The sequence below is a fragment of the Echiichthys vipera genome (genome assembly GCF_963691815.1).
Source record: "Echiichthys vipera genome assembly, chromosome: 6".
NCBI lineage: Eukaryota > Metazoa > Chordata > Actinopteri > Perciformes > Trachinidae > Echiichthys > Echiichthys vipera.
This window is the reverse complement of record NC_139831.1, coordinates 20,589,145-20,612,409: the sequence shown is the minus strand read 5'-3', so window position 1 is coordinate 20,612,409 and position 23,265 is coordinate 20,589,145. Positions and strand designations below refer to the sequence as shown.

General features: G+C 40.3%; 1 protein-coding gene across 2 annotated transcripts; it reads right to left on the bottom strand.

Moving 5' to 3' along the window:
- Positions 1-1,893: 1,893 nt before the first annotated feature.
- tspan17 (tetraspanin 17) lies at positions 1,894-22,505 on the bottom strand. 2 transcript variants are annotated; one of them, XM_083915763.1, is made up of 8 exons: positions 21,947-22,505; positions 13,575-13,625; positions 11,706-11,852; positions 10,735-10,905; positions 10,109-10,234; positions 9,416-9,463; positions 7,685-7,801; positions 1,894-7,440 (listed from the first exon to the last, which is right to left on the bottom strand). In XM_083915763.1, exons 1-8 carry the CDS (start codon positions 22,031-22,033, stop codon positions 7,375-7,377), a joined length of 813 nt encoding a protein of 270 aa, XP_083771889.1. In that variant the 5' UTR covers positions 22,034-22,505; the 3' UTR covers positions 1,894-7,374. The 2 variants fall into 2 exon arrangements, with proteins under 2 accessions (XP_083771889.1, XP_083771890.1); XM_083915764.1 differs by having other exon boundaries at positions 12,288-13,625; positions 21,947-22,043.
- Positions 22,506-23,265: the final 760 nt, after the last annotated feature.

Sequence of the window (23,265 nt, the reverse complement as noted above, 5' to 3'; positions counted from 1 at the left end):
CTATGAACAACTTTGTGTAAGCTGATTGTCGCTACTGACTGTACATGATGCTTCCTGTGCAGATAAACACACAAAGCCAGTCATATTTATTGGACAGATAATAATCATGGTAGAAGCTGCTTTACATCAAATAAAAAGGAGCAATCTCAGCTGCAGTAGCTTTCCTCGCAGCCATGGAGTTGCATGCTTTATGTAAACAGGTGCAACATGAAATTGATGAATTTTCAAGGATGGCTAGGTTTACAGATGCTGTGCCCTGTGGCCAGAAACTGTAGTATAAAGGCTTCCTAAAGTCATTCATACATTGTCAAGGATAAGGCTCCAGTTTCAGCATCCTGCTGAAGTGTTTTGTATTTGAGATGCAGTTAAAGCCAATGTCAATAGTCTCTGAAGTCGATTCATTTTGTTCACTCTCTTTGTTCTCAACATCAAGGCAGAAATGTAATTGCAGGTAACAGAATAGATTCGCATAGCTTCTAGCTGCTCTCCAAAAGCCACTAATGGCAACGATACAATGCTGGCATTTAATTTCCTTCTGTCTTTTAGCAGTTTTTACAGGATTAAAAGATATAGTTACAGCGTGTGTCAGTGTCAGTGTGCAGTTACCATTTGTCTCCCTCTATTGGCTGACTCATCCATCATATGATAAATTAAAGCATTTTCTAATCACAGAAAACCTTGAAAACAACATTCCAGTGTAATTGGAACAATTAGTGTTTTATTCATTCTTCCGCTTGTGTCAGAGTCTAACAGTGCAAAGTTGCTTGGCCCCATTCCTCAGAATTCAGTGGTGAAAGAAGTATTCTTCAAGTCATAAAAAATTGTCATAAAAATGTACTTAAAGTATTCCCTCTGATATATTATACACGTCGGTACAAGACCTCATAAATTTCGTCCTGACAGGTCCCTGAGAACTCACTTCTGTAAATTCTGTTGAATCAAATTGTTTTTAATGTTAGTATGGCAGTTTACATATCAAATCCAAGAATGCACTGGCTAAAATATTGAATACAAGCAGCAAAATTAAGGTGTCTGTTCTGTATAAAAGTCTAGCGGTGAAGAGGGCAAATTCCATCGTGACTGACGTCACCCACCCTCATCATCAGGAGACTCAATCCCGACCCTCTGGTACCAGCTTGAGTCAAAAGGAACATATAAAAACAGTTATTCATCTCCACAGACGTTACCCTCATAAATAGGGGGTAATCGGGTGTTTTGCCCATCTAGATATTCAGGTCTTCTTCATCTTGAGCTCCGATTGTGTTGTTGCTGCTGGACAATTCTGTTTGATCTGATTACAACATTGAGTGGTCTGCTGGTCAAGCATTTTTATGTAGGGGGATGACAGTACAGTCATATATTGTCCTGTTGATTATTACTGTATCGATGCCGTGCTGAGTCTGTGTTACTCTGACTAACGTTATTTCATGTTTAATGTATGTTGCACTCTATGTTGCAGAGACAGGCACTAAAACTGAGCATGATACTGGCATATGCAGACAGATAATATAAGAAAAATGTGTTTTATGATCATTAAAGCGTATACACTTGTTCTAGTAGAAGCCCCAACTACAAGTATAAACCTGAAAATATATATTAAATATAGGACCTTTAATATGTCAGCAGCATTTAATTGTGGTCAAGGTGGCAAGAATTGTATATGCTTGAGTATATATATACATATTTTATAAGATGGCCTTGTGTACAATTTTTATCTACAAAATAATGAGTAGCTACCGAAATCAAACACAGTAGATGTAGTAGAGGTATGTATTGGTGGAAATATTCAAGTACATGTAAATAAAGTAAATACAGCACTTGTGTGAATGTATATACTGTTTATGTATGTTTGCTTAAAAAGGTTAAAAAAAAAACACTCAGTTATCATAAATCCTTTAATATAGGAAAGATGCATATTTTAACACAATATACAGTGTAATAGACCATGTCCCACAGTTTTAATATACAACATTTCTTTACAAGGCTACCTATTGGAGTGGATAGGTCTAAACTGAGAGAATGAAAAGAGAACATGGTTTTGTTTGTTGTATTCTGCTGCAATCGATACACAACTAAAAACTGTAATTACAGTGTAACTTCAATTCTTAATTGTTAGTTGTTTGTCAGCTGAACAGAGTGATATTCATAGTGGTTTCTATGTGGTTAAAAGATCATAAACTACTGTATCTGTATCTTCAACTCAAAACGATTTTACGTTCCAGACAAATCCCGCTTGTGTCTCAATGAAATGCTAGAACCTGGTATGGCAATGTCAGTACTAACAACTGTGATATTGCTGTTAATATGCTCACAGACAATTTAATTGTGCTACTTTTCTATGCTCTGATGGGACCAGCATCTGCACACTATGATGTAAAACTTTTGAATGTCTGATATGCTGATCATTTTTTAAAGAAAGAACATAAAATGACATTAGCAGACGTCAAAGATTGAAAAGGATCACAGGTTAGATTATCTCAACGTGACAGTGACACAATGTCACTTTTTCTATACACTGGAGATCAAAATTAGAGAACAAGTTATTAACACTTGATTCATTATGGAATATTGTTATTTTTTATTGTTCATAATTCAATAGAATATCAGCTGTGGCTATATCACTGCTGTCATAGCATGTTTTTTTAAATAACCAAGCACTTCAACAAAAACCTTTATTTTGTGAAAAAGAACAGTGAGCAAAATTAGAGAACACTTTCAGATATATCTCAGCTATTGCTGTTAATCTGGCACCTGGTGACAATTGACTTCATTGTTGGACACAGCCTGCTTATCTGGCAGCTCTCCTGGTTACTTTGCAAGATGTTGAGCTGCTCAAAGGTGACTGAAACCCTGAGACAGCAGGTTTACCAGATGAAGGCCAAAGGGATGACCCTCTCAGCCATCAGAGAGAGGTTGGGCCTTCCAAGCTGGAGTTGGTCTGCAGTTCAGTGCTGAACAGGGAAAGGATCTGTCTCGGCACAGTGTCTTGTCGTTTAAGACTTTTTGAACTGAAAGCCCACCAGTGACCAAACCTCTCATCAACAGAAAGAATAAAAAGGTGAGACTTTGTCTCCCAATCAGTCAGCAATTTTTCATGCAAGACCATGCTAAGAATATTGAAACAATGAAATGACTAGCCCAGAGTCCAGATATAAACCCCATAAAAAATCTCTGGAAAATCCATGACAACAAAGTAATGTCTAAGAAACCCACTACAGTTAGCGAACTGTGGAACAGACTGAAGAAGAATGGACCAAGATGAAACCAGAGCAGTGTGAGAAACTAGTGATGTCCTGTGGGCGCAGATGTGCTGAAGTCATTCAAAGCAAGGGCCTCTACACTTCCTGTTCATTTTTTAATCATATAGCCCAAAGAAAACATTGTTTAAATGTTCTCTTCTGATGCAATGGTTACTGTTCTCTAATTTTGCTCACTGCTTTTTTCACAAAATAAAAGGTTTTTGTTGAAGTGTCTTGGTTATTTAAAAAACATGATAGTACAGGAGTGGTGTAGCCACAGCAGATATTCTATCAAATTCTGAACAATAAAAAATAACAATATTTCTGAATAAATCAAGTATTAATACTCCAATTTTGATCTCCAGTGTATACTTATATGCATAAAGGACAGTTCAGTTAAATCATTCACGAACACACATGTAGCAAAATAGCTTTTATATCAATAAAGAATCATCAAAACCTGGACAAAAGTGATGATTGTATTGATAATCAGAAACAATCCACATCATTTGCAGCTACTGAAGAGAGATTGAACCAAAACATTGTATGAATAGTTGTTTCTAATTAATTTAATTATTTTTGTTTGCATATAAGGTCTGCACATATACCTGCAAGCAGAAAACACGGGATGCTCATCTGCTTTCATGCTTACAAAAACATATTTAAAAATGTAAAAACCAGAATAACATCTAAAATATCACTTAAGACAAGCCTTTATCTTAAATTCCCAAGCTTCACTTGTCTTGTGCATCGCACTGCATAAGACATATTTTTATTTAAGTGTGGAGAAATAGGTCCATGCTGATACAGACTTAAACATTCATGGTATGCATAAGGCTCCTCCTCGAGAATGATTTAACTGCCCACAGGGAAGGCAGAGAAATTAAGAGAGGGTTTCATAATGCAAGGCCAATATGATAAAGGACAAAGCATAATTAGCATTGTTTTCTCCCTCTCCCCAACATTAAAGGAATACAAAACCAGAATTTCCCAAAGCTGTTAAAACAAACACACTCCAGAAAGTCACCTTTGTGGAGTCTGCATATTAAAGCCACACTGCTACAACTGATTTTTATGGCATTATTGTCCAAATTACCAAGGTGACTGCCTGATTATTGGCATAGCCCTTCAGACATGGCGGTGACTGCGGAGAGAGAGCATGAGTGCTTTTTGTTTAAGAGCTTCAGCTCTGTACTGCAGCAGAACTGACACCCGTGGGCTTCAGATCCTCAGCATCACTCAAAAGGCAGCACCCCTCAGTTTTATCATGTACAACACAATATTCTCACATGTATAACTAGAGGGGAATGGCTCTCTAAGACCCTGAGCAAACACTCCTAATTAAGGGTGATTAAAGAAAAAATGAAGACACTTCAAAGATTTGTTGAACTGATTAATCACACATTATCTGCTTCAACCCACTTTCCTAAAGATCCAAGTAGAAATGTATGGAGGGAAAATAAATAGTCTTTTTTTTTATCCTGATCCTCTAGACTCAAGTGGGTCAGATTGATTTACAACAGTTAGTGAAATCAAGGAGGCGGCTGTAAGTTTTGTTTTATGGTGTAAATGTTTCTACACTTTATCTGAAGGGGGAGAACAATGTCTATTCTCTCAGATTGCCTCAGGCGCTTACTCAGTGATTACACCTAAAGCGCTAAAATGAATGAGTCTCTGCTATGGAAACACATCTGTTTCAACTGAGAGAAGTCATTAAGACTTTCTTCAGTCACTCAAATGCATTGTGTTACTTCAGATCTATTCTACTCGCACATTCGTGACACCAAGATTCAAATGACTGTTGCTCTGTCTTGTGTTTCTCTTTTTTTCCCTCCACACAAGCCATATGTTTAAAAATACATCAAAATGACAGGATATGAAACAGGTGCAGTCGGATCAGGTAGAGTTTTGAAGAGGGAAAGCAACATGTGACACATAAGCACAGCAGGCGATGATGTAGCGCAAGCGTCTATGTGTATATATATATTCTACAGCTCACGACAGTCAGTGAAGCAGGAACAGGTTTGGTGTACCGTTCACAGAATATTAATGCTATTCATCTGTCAACTTATGTGGATTTCAATTTAAAACTTTCTTTTTTGGTCAAGTGTGTCTGTATGTGTGTGCGATCCAGTAAACCCCACCCAAACCACGCCTGTGCTCTGTCCGAATGATACTGCTCTAATCAGAAAAACGTGTAGTGGATAAATGCAGACAGAAATGTACAAAAGAATCAAGTGAACCCAGTCTTATCAGAAACTACATTCTGCGAGGATCATGGACATACATGAAAAGCTGTGAGGGTGACTTAATCTGATCAAAGAGTATTTTTTATGTTGAACAACAAAGAGCAACATAAACTGAGTACAAAGTGTAAACTTGAGAAAATACAAATAATCTAAATATTTCCTCAGCATGGAAACATATACAACATGGCAAATTGTTCAAATGCCATCATGTGAGACTTGTTAGCTCGGTTATTGTACTACTTCAATAATCTAGCCCATGTTAAAGCAGCATTCATGTTATATAGAGGCTGTTGCTGATATCAAAAAGATAACAGCGTGTTTTTACTATTCTATTTAAAAAATGGTCCAAACAAAATACACAACATTGAATTGAAGATAAAAGCGATAGTAACGTTTTTAATTTTTGTTTGACTTTTCATTTCAACTGGCACTTCCCACAAAACGAACAATAAATTCACATTTTGGCTCTCTAGAAATGCTATTTGTTATTCTTGGCATTCCTAATAAAATCACAAATGTAGCCAGGATTAAAGCCTTGGCAGTTAGCTTGTAGACAAATTATATTATTTGGTCTCCATTAGGACTGCTAATAGCTTCAACAATAAGAAGAAGCTAGTCTGCAGTTGACTGATGGGTCAGAGGTAAAACAGGTGCCTGGTGTGAAGTCAATCAATAAACCTAGAATAAAAATCTGTGTATGAAAGGATAGGAAATAAAGGATGAATAAAGGACATCTTAAAAACACACAAATATTCTTATTTCAATATACAGAGGACAAAATATAAGACAAATGTGGTAACATAGGTCAAGTAAAAAAGGCCCCAAACCAGCAATCCCATGTGCCTGAGGGATGCTTAGAGATAAACAATAATCTCAACTATCATTAAACCCCTTTCTTTGTATAGCATAGTCCTACAATTCTAACCACACCAGGCCATTCCATATAATACAATACAACATCCTTCAGTAAATCTACAGATAATACAATCACTGCAGGGCAACAGGGGGACTTTTGAGGAACTGCATTATGTTAGTCTATCTAAATTCAACAGACATGGATAGAAAAACCTGGATATGATCATAACCGGAGCAGAAATCAAATATTTTCGTCCAGGCCCTGAGGTATTGTGGGGCGGGGTAGAGAAATATCACTGTAAATGAATGGCACTTTTTTTTTTTTACATTTTGAGTTAGAATTGAAATCTCCTCAAATGATTTGAAGCTGCAGACTTGACCAGCCAGTGTTCAGAGTCTTTTCAGTGGTCATAAATGGTCACGCAGGAGAAAAAAACGACACCCAGAGTAATCTGTGTATTTGTTGGCCGGCCGGCCAGCCACCCACAATTCACTACAGCAGGAAGTGGGGACAAGCCCGCTAAAAACAGGCTGTTTGTAAGAGGAGATGTTCATCCCCTCACAGAGGCTCTGTGACAATGTAACGCTTAACACAAAAAAAGAGACCTATGGTCCCTTTATCTTTGTTTTTTTGTTTTGTTTCATCCATGGCTTCCAATCTCCCAGTCGACAGGAGTCCTTGTGCAACCGCGCCCCATAAATACACTTGTCCAAGAGACAGAAAAAGAAGAATCTAAGTATGAAGTAGGCAGGTCCTCTGTATGTTTGGGTGAAATCCCAGCTGAGTGGTAAACAAAGTGTTGACTGTTTGGTATGTGAAGGATATTCTTCTCACCATTCAAGTGTTACTGATAAGCAGGGAAGTAAACACTTTGTGTCTGCACTTATACAAGTGTGAGAGTGCGTGTGTGCTGCTTAGCTCAATGGCTAAGTAGACAGGGTTGAAGGTTCTCGGCTCTCCGTCCTTAGCTGGATGGGACTTTTTGTGTGCTGTGTTGACTCGGCTTGGTTCCCTCACTTCACCTCTCTTGTCACCAATTGGCTTTGACAGCTTTGACGTCACTCACCAGGTTTTGAGCAAGGCAGATACCAAAAATCTAAAGAGAAACAAACAGGACAAAAAGGTCAAATGATGTTTACAGAAAACGACACCGGAAAAGAGCAGACTGCTGTGTTGCAGTGGTTTGCTTGATGTTACTCGTTGTCACCATTAGATGGCAGTGATGATACAAAATCAGAACCCAGACATATTGTTAGCTTTGGGTAAACACCTCATTTCAAACACACTAGATTTCCTCATGTGAAGTTTGCAAGGAAAATCAACAAACAAGCTATTCTTACCTGTAAAAGTGCAATACCAACAAAGATTCCAGCTACGATAATCAGGTTGTCCTGAAGCCACTTCTCAAACTGTCCCACACAGCCCTTGGTATAGATATATTTTTGTCGGTCCAGATCCTTTTTAAAAGAAGAAAGTAAGTTAAAATTAAAAGTGAAATTGCTTTATAAAATCACATTCTAATGATCAGTATCCAGAGAGGACACTGGCCTTTTACATGATTTTAACAAACATCTGAATGAACTCTGACCAATGACTAATGCTGAACAAAACGAACAACACTGATAGCATTTACCCACTGACTCCTTCACCTCTGAGGAGGGCCTGAGGAGACAGTGATAGCTGAGTCACTCTTAGATTACAATGTGTCAGTGTCTGGACATCATGGAGAATATCAAGGCAGTGTATTCAGTTTCTCAGAGGAACCTGTCAGGCCTAAACAAACAGGCAGAAGCTGTTTCCTGTTACCGGACAGATGGTTGTTTGTGTTGTCAGATTCACATGAGGATGTACATGGTGTATTCACAGATGTACATAAAAAAGTGTAATTTAGAGCTGCAAGACACTAAAATGGGGAGAAAGAATGGGTGTGAACAGGACCGTATACAATGATCTCTTTGTTACTCTTCAAGACAAGTCAACCAGGCAAACCCCTTTGTTCTCTTGCGAAACCTGAAAGCTGGCTGTCAACCAATGGGAGGTAAAGAGAGCCCCTTGGTGGCCAATAAAAAAGAAGGAAACACGTTGCTGTTCTGTCTGTGAACTTCCTCTGAAGCTATTTCAGCCCTCTGCCTTTTTTGTGGGGCTGTCCTCCCCACATGTCTCCCGCTTTTCCTCTTCCTCCACAAACAAGCTGCACAGGAACTCATTGCACATCACTGATAGTTTCAGCAACATGTCAATGGCCGGGGCGTTAGCAGAAGAACACAGAGGAATTCATAATAACTCATACCATCTCAGTGGCAGGTGGTTCACTGTATTGCAGTGCGCCTAGCAACAGCACTCTTTCTGACTGCAGTGCAGTGAGATATAACCACCACACCCACACACAGAGGAAAAGGAACGGACTGGCATAACCCACGAGTTGCCAATTACAGAGTGTAGTAAGGCTGCTCTCTAGGCTATAACTGGAGCCTAATTATCCCCGTTAGAAGAACAATCTGTTATTAAGGCAACCAGAGGAGAAGAGGAGCCTGTGTGTGATTTAACCCTATACATGCTCTGTTTTCAATGCTATGTTGGCCAACTGTTTCTAGGTACACATTTTGTTTTTTCTAGGTGAATTTGATTGTTTCCATTCAATTCAATTCTTTTTAAACCGTTAATCATTTTTTTTATTGGGGGCTTGAGAAAAGCAATCAAGCAACCAGTACAAATGAACCTGATTGTCACTCCACCTCCACAACTGCTGAGATCATTTCAAACAGGTTTGCAGCTTGTCAATCAGCACGCCCTCAGGAGGAATTCCACTCAGCGGCTTCACCGGCATTTTAACCAGAAAAGCTGCCATTGCCTGCCAATCATTCTTCGCAGCTGCCACTGTATGTAACGTGAATGAGAACTGCTTCCCTTTAACTACTATCATCTTATTAGACCTTTTATATTATATAGATTTATTAGAAAAACAATACAAAGCACATTATAAATTTTCTGAAAGCTAGGTCTTGACAAAAGAAAAAACTGAAGAGTGAAGTAAAAAAAAAAAAAGGTTAAGTGTATGGAGAGATACAAACCCCTTGAAGCCGAACATCATAACCACACTGCGTGTTGATGACATCCTCCTGTAAGGACACCACAAAAGTGTGAAAATCCTCTCCATGTCAGCTACTGTCAGTGTTTGAGATGTTGAATGACACTTTAAGTTTGACTGACATGAGGAGAAACAAGAGTAACTTTATAACGTATAAGTTATTGATAAAGCATGAGTCAACTGAGTATGCTCCCGAATAATAGCTATAAGAATTGCTATACGAGTTATTATTTGTCTGAAAACGACTTTTTTCCACCAATTACCTTCGAAATCAGTTCTGTAAGACTTCAAAATCAATTAAAATGCTAAAAGAAATAAAGCAATTTTGAAACTAGTTAAGGGCCGCAACTCTCGTTTATTTTCTTTATCGATTAATCTTATCGTCTATAAATGTCAGAATATAGTGAAAAATGCCCATTATGATTCCCCATTGATACCTTTAAATGTCTTGTTTTGTCTGACCAACAAGTTCAAAACCAAAAGATATTCAGTATATCATCATATACGACAAAGAAAAGCAGCAAATCCTTACATTTGAATGGCTGAAACTAGCAGATGGCATTTTTGCCATAGTCGCAGATTGTTTTTCTGCTGTTGTTCTACTAAATTATGAATTCAAATCATGATATATAACTGTGTACGATGATTCATGCATTATTATGGATGAATGACTCACTGCAGGGTCTTTGACACAGCAGGAGAAGGGGACTCCACAGCGCTCCCTACTGGGGTTCAGCTCAGTGCAGTTGAAGTAAATGTTCAGGTTCCAGTCGTCAGGCCCGTGAGCTCCACAGCATGACCACTGAGACAGAAGCAGCAACAAGCAGAGATTAACGGACAGATTTATTTTCTCTGATCTGTTCTTGAAACAGCTCTTTAGAGCCTGGCTCAGGTCATCTTGGTTGGGTAGCCCGATTACTGTGGTCGGGCAGCGACTACAGATAGTGAGACACAAATGGCGAGACAACAGCGGAGCTAATCGCCTTTACAGTGCGTCATGACAGAGCCCAGCGTTTACACACGGGAGCCAATTATCTAAACTGTCTCATTCATATAATTGGATAATCATCTGAGGGTACTACAATCACATTAATCATGAGATTTAATCCACAACTGCAGGGAATGACTTAGTCTCCTCTCTGTCTAGAACTGAGCTGATTTAATATCCGCTTTAAAACTCAAATAAACAACAGCAGTTCTAGAGAAAGAAGTGATTTCTTCCAGCCAAGAAACATGAGATGTTATGATGGATTTTATTTTAATGTTAGTGACACAAGTTTCTGTCATTTGTTGTGGACTCACATATTCCTGGGCAAAGTCAATTAAATTCTGCAAGTCGATGTCATCGCGGTAGGCCTTGACATTATTGTTGATGAAAAAGTTGAGCTGGTCTTTGATCCAGTCTTTAAAGACAAAGGCAAGGATCCCCGCAGTCAGCTCCAAGAAGAAGATCAAACCCAGGAACACAGAAAACTGCAAAGTACATCACCCACAAACATGAAACAAGCAGAAAACAATACATCTGTCACCTGAATCAGAGACTCTGGGTGTGCCAAAGAGAGTCCTGTTTTCAAGGTTCAGAACACTAATGATATTATCTCTAACATTTCTTGGAAAATAGTTAAAAGAACAACAGCTCTGATGTAATGTCCCTGTGCAAGTCTGGTTGTAGGGTTCCTGATTTGCTGAGTGAGAGTGTGGCAACAAAAACCGCAGTCCCAGAGGTGCCGTTATATCATCCCTTTACAGTAAATGCAGGAGGAGACAGGGCTAATGATAAATGCACAAAAGCCACATTAGCTCCTTTCTCTGACGCCTGACTTACTGCTGCTAATGGACATCGGCTGGAGTTAATAGCCACTCAGAATCACAGCCAGCAACAAGCCAAGTTTGTCTGTCAGTCACATGTAGCTATCAATACAGCTGAACCCAAACAAACCTCTTAAAATTGTGTTGTCATGGCTTTGGGGTTTAGAATAATTCTGATTCTTTTTACAGATGAAAAGACAAAAGTGATGCTGAAGAAAATGTTTTGACGGCTTATAAAGGGCACAGACAAGTGTTTCTGATCATTCCTTTCTGATTAAACATGACTTCGTTGAGTGATGTGATAACATATTTGTGCCGTGCAACCACCCATAGCATTTGGCTCGGGTGATTCAGAGTGACGCCTGCTGCAGTGACAGCTTCAGCTCTGGTGTGAACTGCAGAATTAAGGGGGTGTAAAGTGGTTGAAAAGGTGTCTGTGCTCGGAAACTTGGGAGCTGGCTTACAAATTTAAGCAGGGACGTGTTTTCTCTGAGCGCTCCAATGCAGCCAGCAAAGCCCAGGATGAACATGACCCCTCCTACGACGATGAAGAGCCATACGGGATCGAAGCCTCCTAGGTCGGTGATTGATGACAGATTGGCCAGCACGCCCTGACAGGAAGGAACAAAGTTGAAAGAGTGGTTGAAAGTCTGACCCTCCAAAAACAATCCTTACCATCTCTATTATAAAAGGTGCAAGATCTCTCTTCCTCTACAAAAACACACAGGTAACCTTGAAAAGAAATTGTAATATTAAAAAAAGAGAAATAGTGAGAATTTAACTCAAGGCAGCCAAGAGGCCAGCTGGGTCTGCTGTGTTCAGTGATGTCGAAGCACAGCAGAAAATCTATTAAAAGGCAATACTGTTATTCGATTAGAATGGTATCTACCCAGTGTGTTGCTTTCTAAATGCAATAACAGGCATCTGGATGATTTTTCTCAATTTATCTACTATACAATTTCACTCTCTGGCAGATCTTTGTTTAACTTACTAAATGAGTAATTTTTATCAGAAGAGGCACAGTTCAAAGCCTTCCACAAACATACACAACAGACATCTGCCCTTCCGGTCTTCATTCCGGCCCTCTCAGCACAAAGGCCACAGTGTGTCCAACAGGTTTTCCTGTCAGTTTCTGGTCTGCATCATGACTCACACTAACACATTTCTCAAACAGAAATTACATCCTGACACCACAGAGTGAGCTCAGTGGAGTCAGTGTCATGTGTTAACACATCAGAAGGAGGATATTCATATATAACACATGTTCTGGTTCATGCATGATCTCTCAGCATCTCTTCCTACATTTCTCACCCATCTTCAAAAGATATGTCACCAGGGTTATCATCTACAAATGAGATCACCTATTCTCAGTTCTGATATCCTCTTTGTGTGGTGCACGTGTTGCGGCTAAAGCCCACAAAACTGAAATCATGTACTGCTTAAGCTAAGCTCTTACTGCACTGAGTTTAGGGACAACGAGGACTAAGGTTAAACTGCATTCTTGTGTTTTTATGGTACTTGTGCAGAATAAAGTGCCTTCATTTGAATTTAAGCATGAAGCCCAGAAACAATGTAGTGTGGCTGAACGCATCAGGCTAAAAATTAATCATCTTAGTCACTGAGACCCAAACTCACCATTATGCCTTTCCATCATTCAGTCTAATCCCTTTAAATTATTCACAGTGTTCCACCAAGGTACTCTGGTGCAGGCCTATTTGCACAGAGTTCATGACCAGACGTTACTAATCAGTACATGCTTTCACGCTGGTGCAGCATTTACTGAACAGACTGCTACAATTTCTAGTTAATTAATGAACAAATTGACTGTTAACTTGATTTGAAGGGGTTTAAAATGTGGCCATGATCCACTGCACATGATAGGTCAATGGCAGCACCTGATCTTTGTAGCTAGTATACTGTGGAGCACAAACAGTAAACAGTTTCCATGCAAATTTGACACATTAATTATGTGTCGGGCAAAGGCATTTCATTCTTGGTGGCTTTGAGTCAAATGAGTTTGTAATTTTGGCCTTATCACTCCTTATTTGTAGCTATGACTATTGTCTGTTAAAGTCTGCAACTACTGGAAAAAAATAATGGCGCAACAAAACTGTAACAAATCACAGTTAAGCTGCAGCAACATTATTCATTTCCTGAGACAACCATGGCATGTTTACCAGGAACATTATCGAGTAATTTCCCTTTAAGTGCTACAAAACATTAAAGGAATAGTGCCTTTTTTTTCCAGCTTATTCCTGTCGAAATATGGAGAAGAATTTGAGCTATGCTGTTGAGGCAATTGTGTGTGTTTGTATGCATGTGTTCATACTTACCTTCTCTGCCCATGCCCACAAGCCTATGCCTAAGAATGCAGCTCCGAGTAACTGTAAAATAAAGCACAAAGAAGAGGTTTGACAAAATATTACAACGATTTATCAGGACTGTGTGTGTGTGTGTGTGTGTGTGTGTGTGTGTGTGTGTGTGTGTGTGTGTGTGTGTGTGTGTGTGTGTGTGTGTGTGTGTGTGTGTGTGTGTGTGTGTGTGTGTGTGTGTGTGTGTGTGTGTGTGTGTGTGTGTGTGTGTGTGTGTGTGTGTGTGTGTTTAGATCCCTTTCCATTTACAGGAGTGTCTCCCTGGCATCATATGCAAAAACAACTCTGATTGATCCATAGTAATCTATGACATCACCTTTTTCAAGAGCCTCACCCACATCAAAAACGCAAGAAGAGCAAAGTCAAAACACAAATTCAGAAATCTCTCAGTGAAACTAATCAGTATTCTTCTAAAACTGGCAGATAATAGTGAGATTAGATATTTTTTTTTTGGGAGTATTTAAATAAAACTAACAATCAACTGCTTAGCTGCCACAAATGTCATTCCTAAGAGATTTGGGACGGTAATGAACTTAACTGAGGCACACTATAATTTCAGGCCCTGAAATATAATAGCTCCAATTGTATTCAGATTAAATCATATTGTTGGGAAGCTGATTAAATCGGGGGAAGCAGGTAAACTGATGGCAAGCGTCAGCACACATAAGAACAGCAAAGTGACAGTATGCCACACAACAACAGTAAGTGTGAGGGGTTTCTGTAGGGTTGGCCTGGTAGTTACATTAGTGCCTGTAGTCAAGGGTGTGGTGGCTTTAGCTGGAAAGAGACATGCAGGAAGTCAAGGTAAGCATGTGGAGATCAGGTAGAAGAGATAAGAGTGTCAGAGCGGGAGTATTAAACCTTTTAGCCTCTGATTCTAAATAATCCACATAGATTAAAAAGAGGGAACAAAAATGAGACAGAGTATACAACTCCCAAGCATGAAAACTTTAGGTTAACAGGGAAACTAAACCTGGTTCTCTAAAAATATAAGGTTACAGAACAGTTCTCTAGATATTATTGATAATCACCATTTTGGAAGGCTTGATCGTTTTTTTATGTCACAATTAATGAGTACTGTCATTTTAAATGACAGAAAATCTTAAAATGTTGCCACTATTCATTTATCTTAACTGGGAAAAATAGAATTGGGATATTTATAACACTGCACTAGGACTATTTAACCTGACACTTCAGATGGTTTGTTACACAGAACCATCCGAGAAGCCAGGAAACTGTTTGGAAAAGGGCAGGCACTTTCAAAAATAATTGGCAGGCGATTGGATTAACCTTGTGTCTATCACAGTCCGCCATTGTTGTTTTGAACAAACAGTATCTTCATGTTGTTGTCACACTCTCACACACACACACACACCTAAAACAAGCCCATAGCTACCAGTAGCTCCTCACAGGATACTGATTAGCTATGGTGGCTTGTACACCAACACATACGTGAAGCCTGAGAAAATGGATTTAAATAAAGCCTGGATGTCATTACAGCAAGCGTCCATCATTGTAGGACTACACAAAAACACATATGTGTTATTACATGACAATTTTTTTGGCTTTCTTCATTCCAGTTTTGGGCCTGGAAATTTCTAAAGATGCAGCCCACAAAGGCGTATATTGGGAGAACCTAAAAGCTAAAGTGAACCTACGCCTTTTTTCAAAGTGAGACACAACCTAAAAATTAAGTTGCATTAAAGCGACCCCTGGATTTGAAAAGTTCTAAAAATGGGGTAAGAAAGTGGCTTGAACTTGTGCCTAATAATCACTCAACATGTTACATGTTATGTTAAGTGCATAATTGCTTTTCACAACAACATACATTATATGCTAAAATTAGGATCTGTAGCAGCCTCTAGGGATGTTGCACTAACGTACATCTTAAAGTAAAAAAAGTTATATTTTAGCAATTATTGTTTGCATTTTCTTAAGTAATGACATTTTCTAGTAAATGCCTGCCCAGTGTCCCCCGACACGTGGATGATGTTCTTCTTGTCTCACTCGCCGTCCTCAACAGGAAACCAAAAAAGAGTTGTTGAAATTTGATGGGTAATGAAAGCTTGTATTTCCTTAACTCTGGTTAATATCTATCATTGCTACTTGGAGAAATTGTTATTATTACTTACATAATTAGTTGGAGATCACTAAGAATATCTATATGGATTTTAGTGGGAACATTACCAGAATCTAGTGATACCTTCGAGTGCTTTAAAAAGTAACCACATAATATGGGGGAAGCAGAACTTTCTGGTGATACCAGAACTGCCGAAATGCAACATATAGGGATAAAAACATACCGACTTGATGATGTGTCATAGAGTTTATCATCCAGTACTCCATGTAAATCACAGGTACTTAAAATACATACACAACTACTTATGAATAATGGCAAATAATCATTTATAAGACACACAACACTCTTTTTTCTCACACAAGATAAGTAATTCTACATTTGTTTATGATCAAAAGTACATTGATGAACATCAAGTTACATTGCATCATGGTACAAGGTAGCAGTAAGTGAGACAACCATTGACATTCCCATGCCTGGTACCCTGATATTTCGTTTTGCTATTTCTTCAACTATTTTTTTTGGAGAGAGGCCAGGCTGCTGAACAAAACTTAAAATTCACAACATAATTTAGTCAATTTAAACTAAAAAAAAAACATAAAACAAAACAAGTTCAACTGAATGTCTTTGCTTTTTGATCACATTTAAAGAGACTAGACCTATCGTTGCTTCAAAGTATCACAAGGCTGTTGTGAAGTGTCTGTTACTGTATAAGCCTAACAATATTTAAGCAGCCTATTCTGTGCCCATATTATGTCTTCTAAAATCTACAAACCAAACTCCCCTTATGGGACAATAAGGTTCAGATTTAAGTGAATTTGACTGAATGAGCATGTTGAAAGTGAACTCAACTTGCCTTAGTTGCTTTCGTTATTTCCTTTTATCTAACTTTTCCCACAGTGTGAGCAGCCAAAGTGAAATTCAAGTCACTTGACATTAAAACACACTACCTGTGCTAAACTCTGTCAAGGCTAACCTAACTAAAACGTTCTCCGGATAAACAGTGCTTTTCACTGCAGTACATAAAAGCTAAGAGAAAATGTAACATAAGATGGTCATTTCACATGGAAACCAAGTTTATCAGCCTCGATATTCAAATCAGGCTGGTCAAGATATTTTCTGTCAAGTGCTGCCGCAAGATGTGTGTATCAAAGAGCGAGGGCATCCTTTCCATGTGGACAGAGAGATTATCAACCCTTGAAAAGGTGCCTCCTTAAACCAGCTGATCCCATTAACCTCAACTAACTAGCAGACAAACCAAGCTCCATGCTGACTGGACACACACAAATACAAAGGGTATAGACTCACTCAAGGGTGACTGCCCTTTCGTTGACTCCCTAAAAAAGCTGAATCTCTAATGTGGCTGGCCGTGTGAATGCAGCCATTCTTGATGATAGGATATCAGTGCCACTGCCAACAGGGTGAATAAAATGTGTGTGCACATATTTGCATTCAGACTTTTGAACACTAGATACTGCAAAATCAATGCATCAATATGGCTTATTAATTATAACAGCATCTAACTAAAGTAACGTTCAGGGCCAGAATGTATCTGACTGAAGTGGACTATTAACACTTGAGGCTGAGGCTCTAATAGAGAGAAGGCTACTTCCTGTGTGTCCCTGTGAACCTGAGGGCTGTGTTGTCTGGAGCCTTGTGCTCCTAGTAGGGTCTCCCATGGCAGAGTGGTCTCAGGGGAGGGGCCGGACTAAGAATGGTTCACAAAGACTCAATGGACAAACGAGGAAGAGGAAGAGAGACCCTGCCCGGAGGAAGCCCGGGGCCCCCGTCTGGAGCCAGGCCCAGACGGAGGGCTCACTGGTGAGCGCCTGGTGGCCAGCTTTGCCACGGAGCCCGGCCGGGCACAGCCCGAAAAAGTGACGTGGCACCTCCCTCCTCTCCATCCTGTGGGCCCACCACTCGCAGGAGGAACCACTTGGGTCGGGTGCGCTGCTGCACGGGTGGCAGTGAAGGTGAGGGGCCTTGACAGACCAGAAACGGGCAGCAAAAGCTGGCTCTGGGGACGTGGAATGTCACCTCTCTGTCGGGGAAGGAGCTGGAGCTTGTGCGGGAGGTGGAGCGCTACCAGTTAGATCTGGTGGGGCTTACCTCAACACACAGTCCCAGTACTGGAAACGTACTCCTGGATAGGGGTTGGACCCTATTCTTCTCTGGAGTTGCCCAGGGTGTGAGGATACTCACAAACCCCCAGCTGAGCACCGCTGTGTTGGAGTTCACCCCGGTTTACAGTAAGGACGGGACGCTGGTACCCCAACCGATGAGGTAATCGGGCGGTGGAAGGAGCACTTTGAGGAACTCCTTAATTCTCCTCTTTTGTAGAGGCAGAGCTGGTGGCTGATGGGGAATCATTGTCAATATCTCTGGCGGAAGTCACTGAGGTAGTCAAACAACTCCACAGTGGCAAAGGCCCCAGGGATTAATGAGATTCAATATGTATATGTGTTTTGTGGATCTGGAGAAGGCATATGACCGGGTAAAAGAAAAAAGAGGTGAGCCGGATGGCAAAGCTCTCGATCTACCGGTCAATCTTCGTTCCTACCCTCACCTATGGTCATGAAAGCTGGGTCATGACCAAAAGAACGAGGTTGCAGGTACAAGCGGTCGAAATGGGTTTTCTCAGGAGGTTGGCTGGAGTCTCCCTTAAAGATAGGGTAAGAAGTTCAGCAATCTGGGAGGAACTTGGAATAGAGCCGCTGCTCCTTTGCGTTGAAGGAGCCTGTTGAGGTGGTTCGGGCATCTAGTAAGGATGCCCCCTGGGCGCCTCCCTAGGTGGGAGGAGGCCTCGGGGGAAGACCCAGAGGTAGGTGGAGAGATTATATCTCCACACTGGCCTGGGAGCGCCTCGTGATCCCCCAGTTAGAGCTGGTAAAAGCGGCCCAGGAAAGGGAAGTTTGGGTTCCCCTGCTAAAGCTGCTGCCCCCGCGAACCGACCCCGGATAAGCAGTTGAAGATGAGATGAGATGAGGCTACTTCCTATTACCTTCTATCCAGATATGTCTAGGTTGCGTAGACCCAAATGAGCCAGACGGCAGTTGGTATGTTACATAAATAGAAATTAATCAGAATAGAAAAATCCCTGTGAGTGGACTTTGCCTCCCTGTTTACATTTCGATCTTATCTGGGAAAAAGGGCAAATACTGGGCCTACCAGTTAGAAAAACACATTTTCCACAGACAGAGAAAAGAGAAAAGGCTGGTATTTGGTTGCTTGTCTTGGATACATATATCAACTATTTATAGGAGGATTAGCAAACTTTATACTATGGGGTGCAACTTACAATTATTTGTATAATTGATTAATCTGCTGATTATATTCTCAATTAAGCAATTAATAGTTTTGTCAGGAAAGTGTCAGAAAATAATGAAAATGCCAATTCTGATTCCCCAAAGCCCAATGAGACATATTCAAATTCCATGATGTCTGATTAATGGTCCAAAAACCAAATATATTCTCATAAAACAATATATAGTCCCATAAAACAAAGAACAGAACCATATACTACCACTTGAGAAACTGAAAATGTTTGTCATTGTTGCCTGAAAAAACTAAAGTACCATTTGCACAGGCAAGTCTACCCTATGTTCCAGTGCAATCAGAGATGCACATATACAGCATGTGGAGACTTGAAGCCCTGTCTACCTCTAAATGTGGCTTGAACGACTTGTCCTGAAGTGGCTGCATTGACACCTGGTTCTCTACAGCTGCCCACTTGTGATGTGATAACCCAATGTGCAGTTTAGCCGGATAATAACGCACTATGCTGCCTGCATCCAACCAATTCAACAACTCAGTTTGCAGCTTAACAACTTCTTAATTGCAGCATGCAGAGCTTCCAAACATTTCAGCAGCTCAGGCAGAAAATATGATTAATTAAGTGGATGTGAGGAATGTGTCTATTGGAAGGTATGTTGTTCTTGGGTGAGAACGCCTGGCTGTCAACAGTGACCTCGGGTGCTGGAGAAATTCATACAGAAAAAGAGGTGTTAGGTTTTACTGCTCTATTCTGTTCAACAAATGTAGGGTCTTACAAGCATTCAGTCTCAATTTGGGCAGCATTTTAAAGCCTGACAAGATCACTATGGGAAAGACAAATGGGTTGATTTGTTGAAAATAAACCCCATCTCTCTCTATTTCGGCAATGCAGTGGCTTGTCCGTCAAATCCTGTTTCGCAGCATACAGACAACAGTGGAACATCTTCCAGCGATTATTAACGGAAACAGCCAGCGAGCTGGAACTTGTTTTACAGTTTCCAAGCTCAGACACAGGGCTGTTAGCTTGGCTTGAGTGTCAAAACAGTGTGAAAGAACACAATATGAGTCAGACACAACACTATAGCTCTATGACTCAATATTTCCTGGTTGATTGCTCGGTCCAATTGGATTACAGAGCACTATTCATTTTAGAGACCGACAAATGAATTTGTGCATTGTTCTTGGTGAGGGACACTATTGGACATGGCAGTGCATATCACCTCAATGACACAATAAAAAATTATAGTGTAATACTCCACATTTTAAGGGGAGTGTTGAGGAATGAAGGGTGGTGATGAAATATCCAGTTACATGTGGATCCCATGTGCCAGATGACTCCGCCAGAACAGGCATATGAGGGGAGAAAACATAAAATCACACTCTGTCCTCCCTCCCAGTCTTTGTTATCCCCGGCCCTCTTTGTGTGTTTGTGGGTGTGTGAGTGGCAGAAACAATGCTGCCCCACAGAGCCTGAGCACTATAGTGGTGAAGGGTGTGAAAAGGGGTCCTTGAAAAAGGGAGGGCAGGGTGGTATTCAGGTCTGTGTGGCCTTTTCGTTCCAACAGTGTGTGGGAAGACCCGCTGGGGCGCACAGACACGCCATTCCTTCACCCACAGACATTATAATACACCAGTCGCACAGACGCAGAAGGGTGATATGGGTGGGGTTAAGGAGAGTGAACAGAGGAACTTTTCAGACTGAGGAGGGATAAATATGGAGGGGCTACGGAGGGGCGCATTGTGAAGGAGATGTGGACTCACTTGGCATTGGCATAACAATACAGACTCATGTCATTTCTAAAATTCAAGCACAATGGTACCAATCGTTACTGCCAAGTCAGAGCAGGGAGAGAGACTAACATCTGCCCTTTGTCCATGTGAGCATGCACTCCGCCAGTGTACAAACAATCAAACCATCAGCAGAGGATTCTGTACTCTTCTAGAAACTATAGTTAGCCAATTAAATATTCAAAGTGACCATTACTGACTGGTATATGCTGCTACTAGTCTGTTGACCAGGTCCAGCAGGACATCTCACATCACTCCCATGTTAATCTTGTTACATTGGCTTCCTATCAAGTTCAGGGTCCATTTTAAAGTCCTTGTTCTGACATACAAAGCCTTGCATGGTCAGACACCTGTGTATTTCTTCGACCTGCTCCATCCTTACACTACTTATAGGCCTCAGGTCTTCTGACCAGGAATTACTGTCCCTCACACTAGCCTAAAAAACTAAAGGTGGCTGTGCTTTTGAAGCGGTGGCTCCAACTCTGTGGAGCGCCCTTCCTTTTGTGTTACGTTGTGTGGCCTCAGCTGAAGCTTTTAAAAAACAGCTGAAGACTGACTTGTTTAAAACTGCTTTTGTCTCATGTTTGTATTTTTGTGTTTTTAACTCTTTTTCATTTTATAAATTCGATTGCCATTGGTATTAATTTTTCTAATGCTCATTTAACTGTTTGGGTCTTATTTTAACAATTTTGTCACGTGAGGCACTTTTGTGACTTTGTCTGTAAAAATGTGCCTTATCAAATAAACGAATTATACTATTACACACAAGGTAATTTCAGTGATTCATGAAAGGAGAAGCAGTCGATAAAGAAACAGACTTGAATAAATTACATTCATGACAGTGAAAGTGTTTTTAAAAAATTTAAAGCACATCTGAATACTATCCTGCGCCCAAAAATAATTGCGGACTTCTTTTAAGGCAATCAAGTAAACAAGCTACTCTGTTATGCAACGTAAGTTACCACAATTAAACAACAACACACGGCAGAAGAAAAATAAATTGAAAACTTGTATGGTTACAAAAATTATCGTATTGCTGACACCTCAGTCATCATTGAAACTCGCCAACTCTGACGGTGCTAATGTGAAGCTAATTTCACCAGAGTAGTTAATCAGACATTAAGTTAGCAGAATTAGCGTTATATTTTCTTATGATGCAGCGAGGTTAAACGACTTAGAGACTGTATTTACTTACCCAGAATAAAATGTTGAATCCAAATAAGAAGTATTTCACGCAACAGCTGACTTCGGCTCCTTTTAAATGATGGTGTTTTCTACTCATTCTTCCTGGAAGAGTGGTGGCTAACTGGTGAGCTAACTAGCTAAGTTACGTTACTAAGGTAACTACGGTTGGTACTTTTATAGCTTATTCAGAGATGCAGTTGTTGAACTACTGAAGCCGAGGTTAGCTGGCTCCATCGGCTAACACGACGCCGGGCAACACTAAGTAATCAAACATATGCGGCTAATTATCTTTAACCATTAGCTCGCTAGGCTAGGTTAGCTCTCAACTTCTTTGGTTAGCATTAGCAGCTAACAACAACAAATGCAGGGGCACTTAAGGCGCAGACATTCATCTGCAGTTCACTCGATATTCAAGTTGCCAGGCGGTGATTTCGCAGCGCACACCGGGAGACAGGGATATCAAAGCTGAGGGCTTTTCAGCTCAACGTCTCCTCGAATATCTCTATCGCCGCATCGCCCCTTGAAATCTTCATCCTTGTTGTTTAGTGTTGTAAAACAAGCCCCTGCTGTCAAACGAGGAAACCACTACTGCGCTGACTTTCGCCCTTTTCACCTCAGCAGCGGCCTCTAGTGTCTCACTGGAGGGCTTCACTTCACCGGGTGGACACAGCAAAAGGAGGATCCTACTTTCACTCTACTGTAAGTTGAGCACAGAGAGAGTGAGCGCTATCGTTCGGGTTAATAGATGTACAGGTGCAGCAAACTATAACTTCATCTATGCAAAATACAGCAGGGTTTATCAACGTTTTTAGGCAAAGGACCCCCTAGCTTATAAGAGAGACAGAACGGGGAGCCACTGCTACATGCGTATATGCTACTGTATACAACCAAGTACATCTATTAAACTGAACATGAAGGGTGGCCTAAAGCCTATACATATACCCTTTTCTGATGCATTCAATACTAGACTATTACAATAATATTTATTGGCATGTTCATGTATTCAAGGTTATGTTTAACACAGGCTTATGGAAGACACGGTGAATCCTTGAGCTTTACATATTCATCTACCTACAGGCCAGTTAATGTTTTGTTTTTTATTTCACAAATAGGTATAGTTATTTTTGCTAATAATATGTTGGATTCATCTTAATATTTTGTTGTAAGAAAAAAACATTTTTAAAAAATGACTTATAATAATAAGTAATAAGCCAATAATAATTTGGCGGACCCCCTGGAGCAACCCCGAGGACCCCTTAGGGGTCCATGAACCCCTGTTGAAGATCTCTGAGATAGAGAGGAAATGATTGACAACAGTATTTTGATTAC

Bases quoted from the DNA above. Each gene is read 5' to 3' on its own strand.
- tspan17 (XM_083915763.1), bottom strand. From the start codon at position 22,033: ATGAGTAGAAAACACCATCATTTAAAAGGAGCCGAAGTCAGCTGTTGC. The intron at 9,464-10,108 runs GTGAGTCATTCA...GTGTCCTTACAG, and splicing joins GCTGTGTCAAAGACCCTGCA to GAGGATGTCATCAACACGCA. The intron at 7,802-9,415 runs GTTTGTATCTCT...TCTTTTAAAAAG, and splicing joins ATGATGTTCGGCTTCAAGGG to GATCTGGACCGACAAAAATA.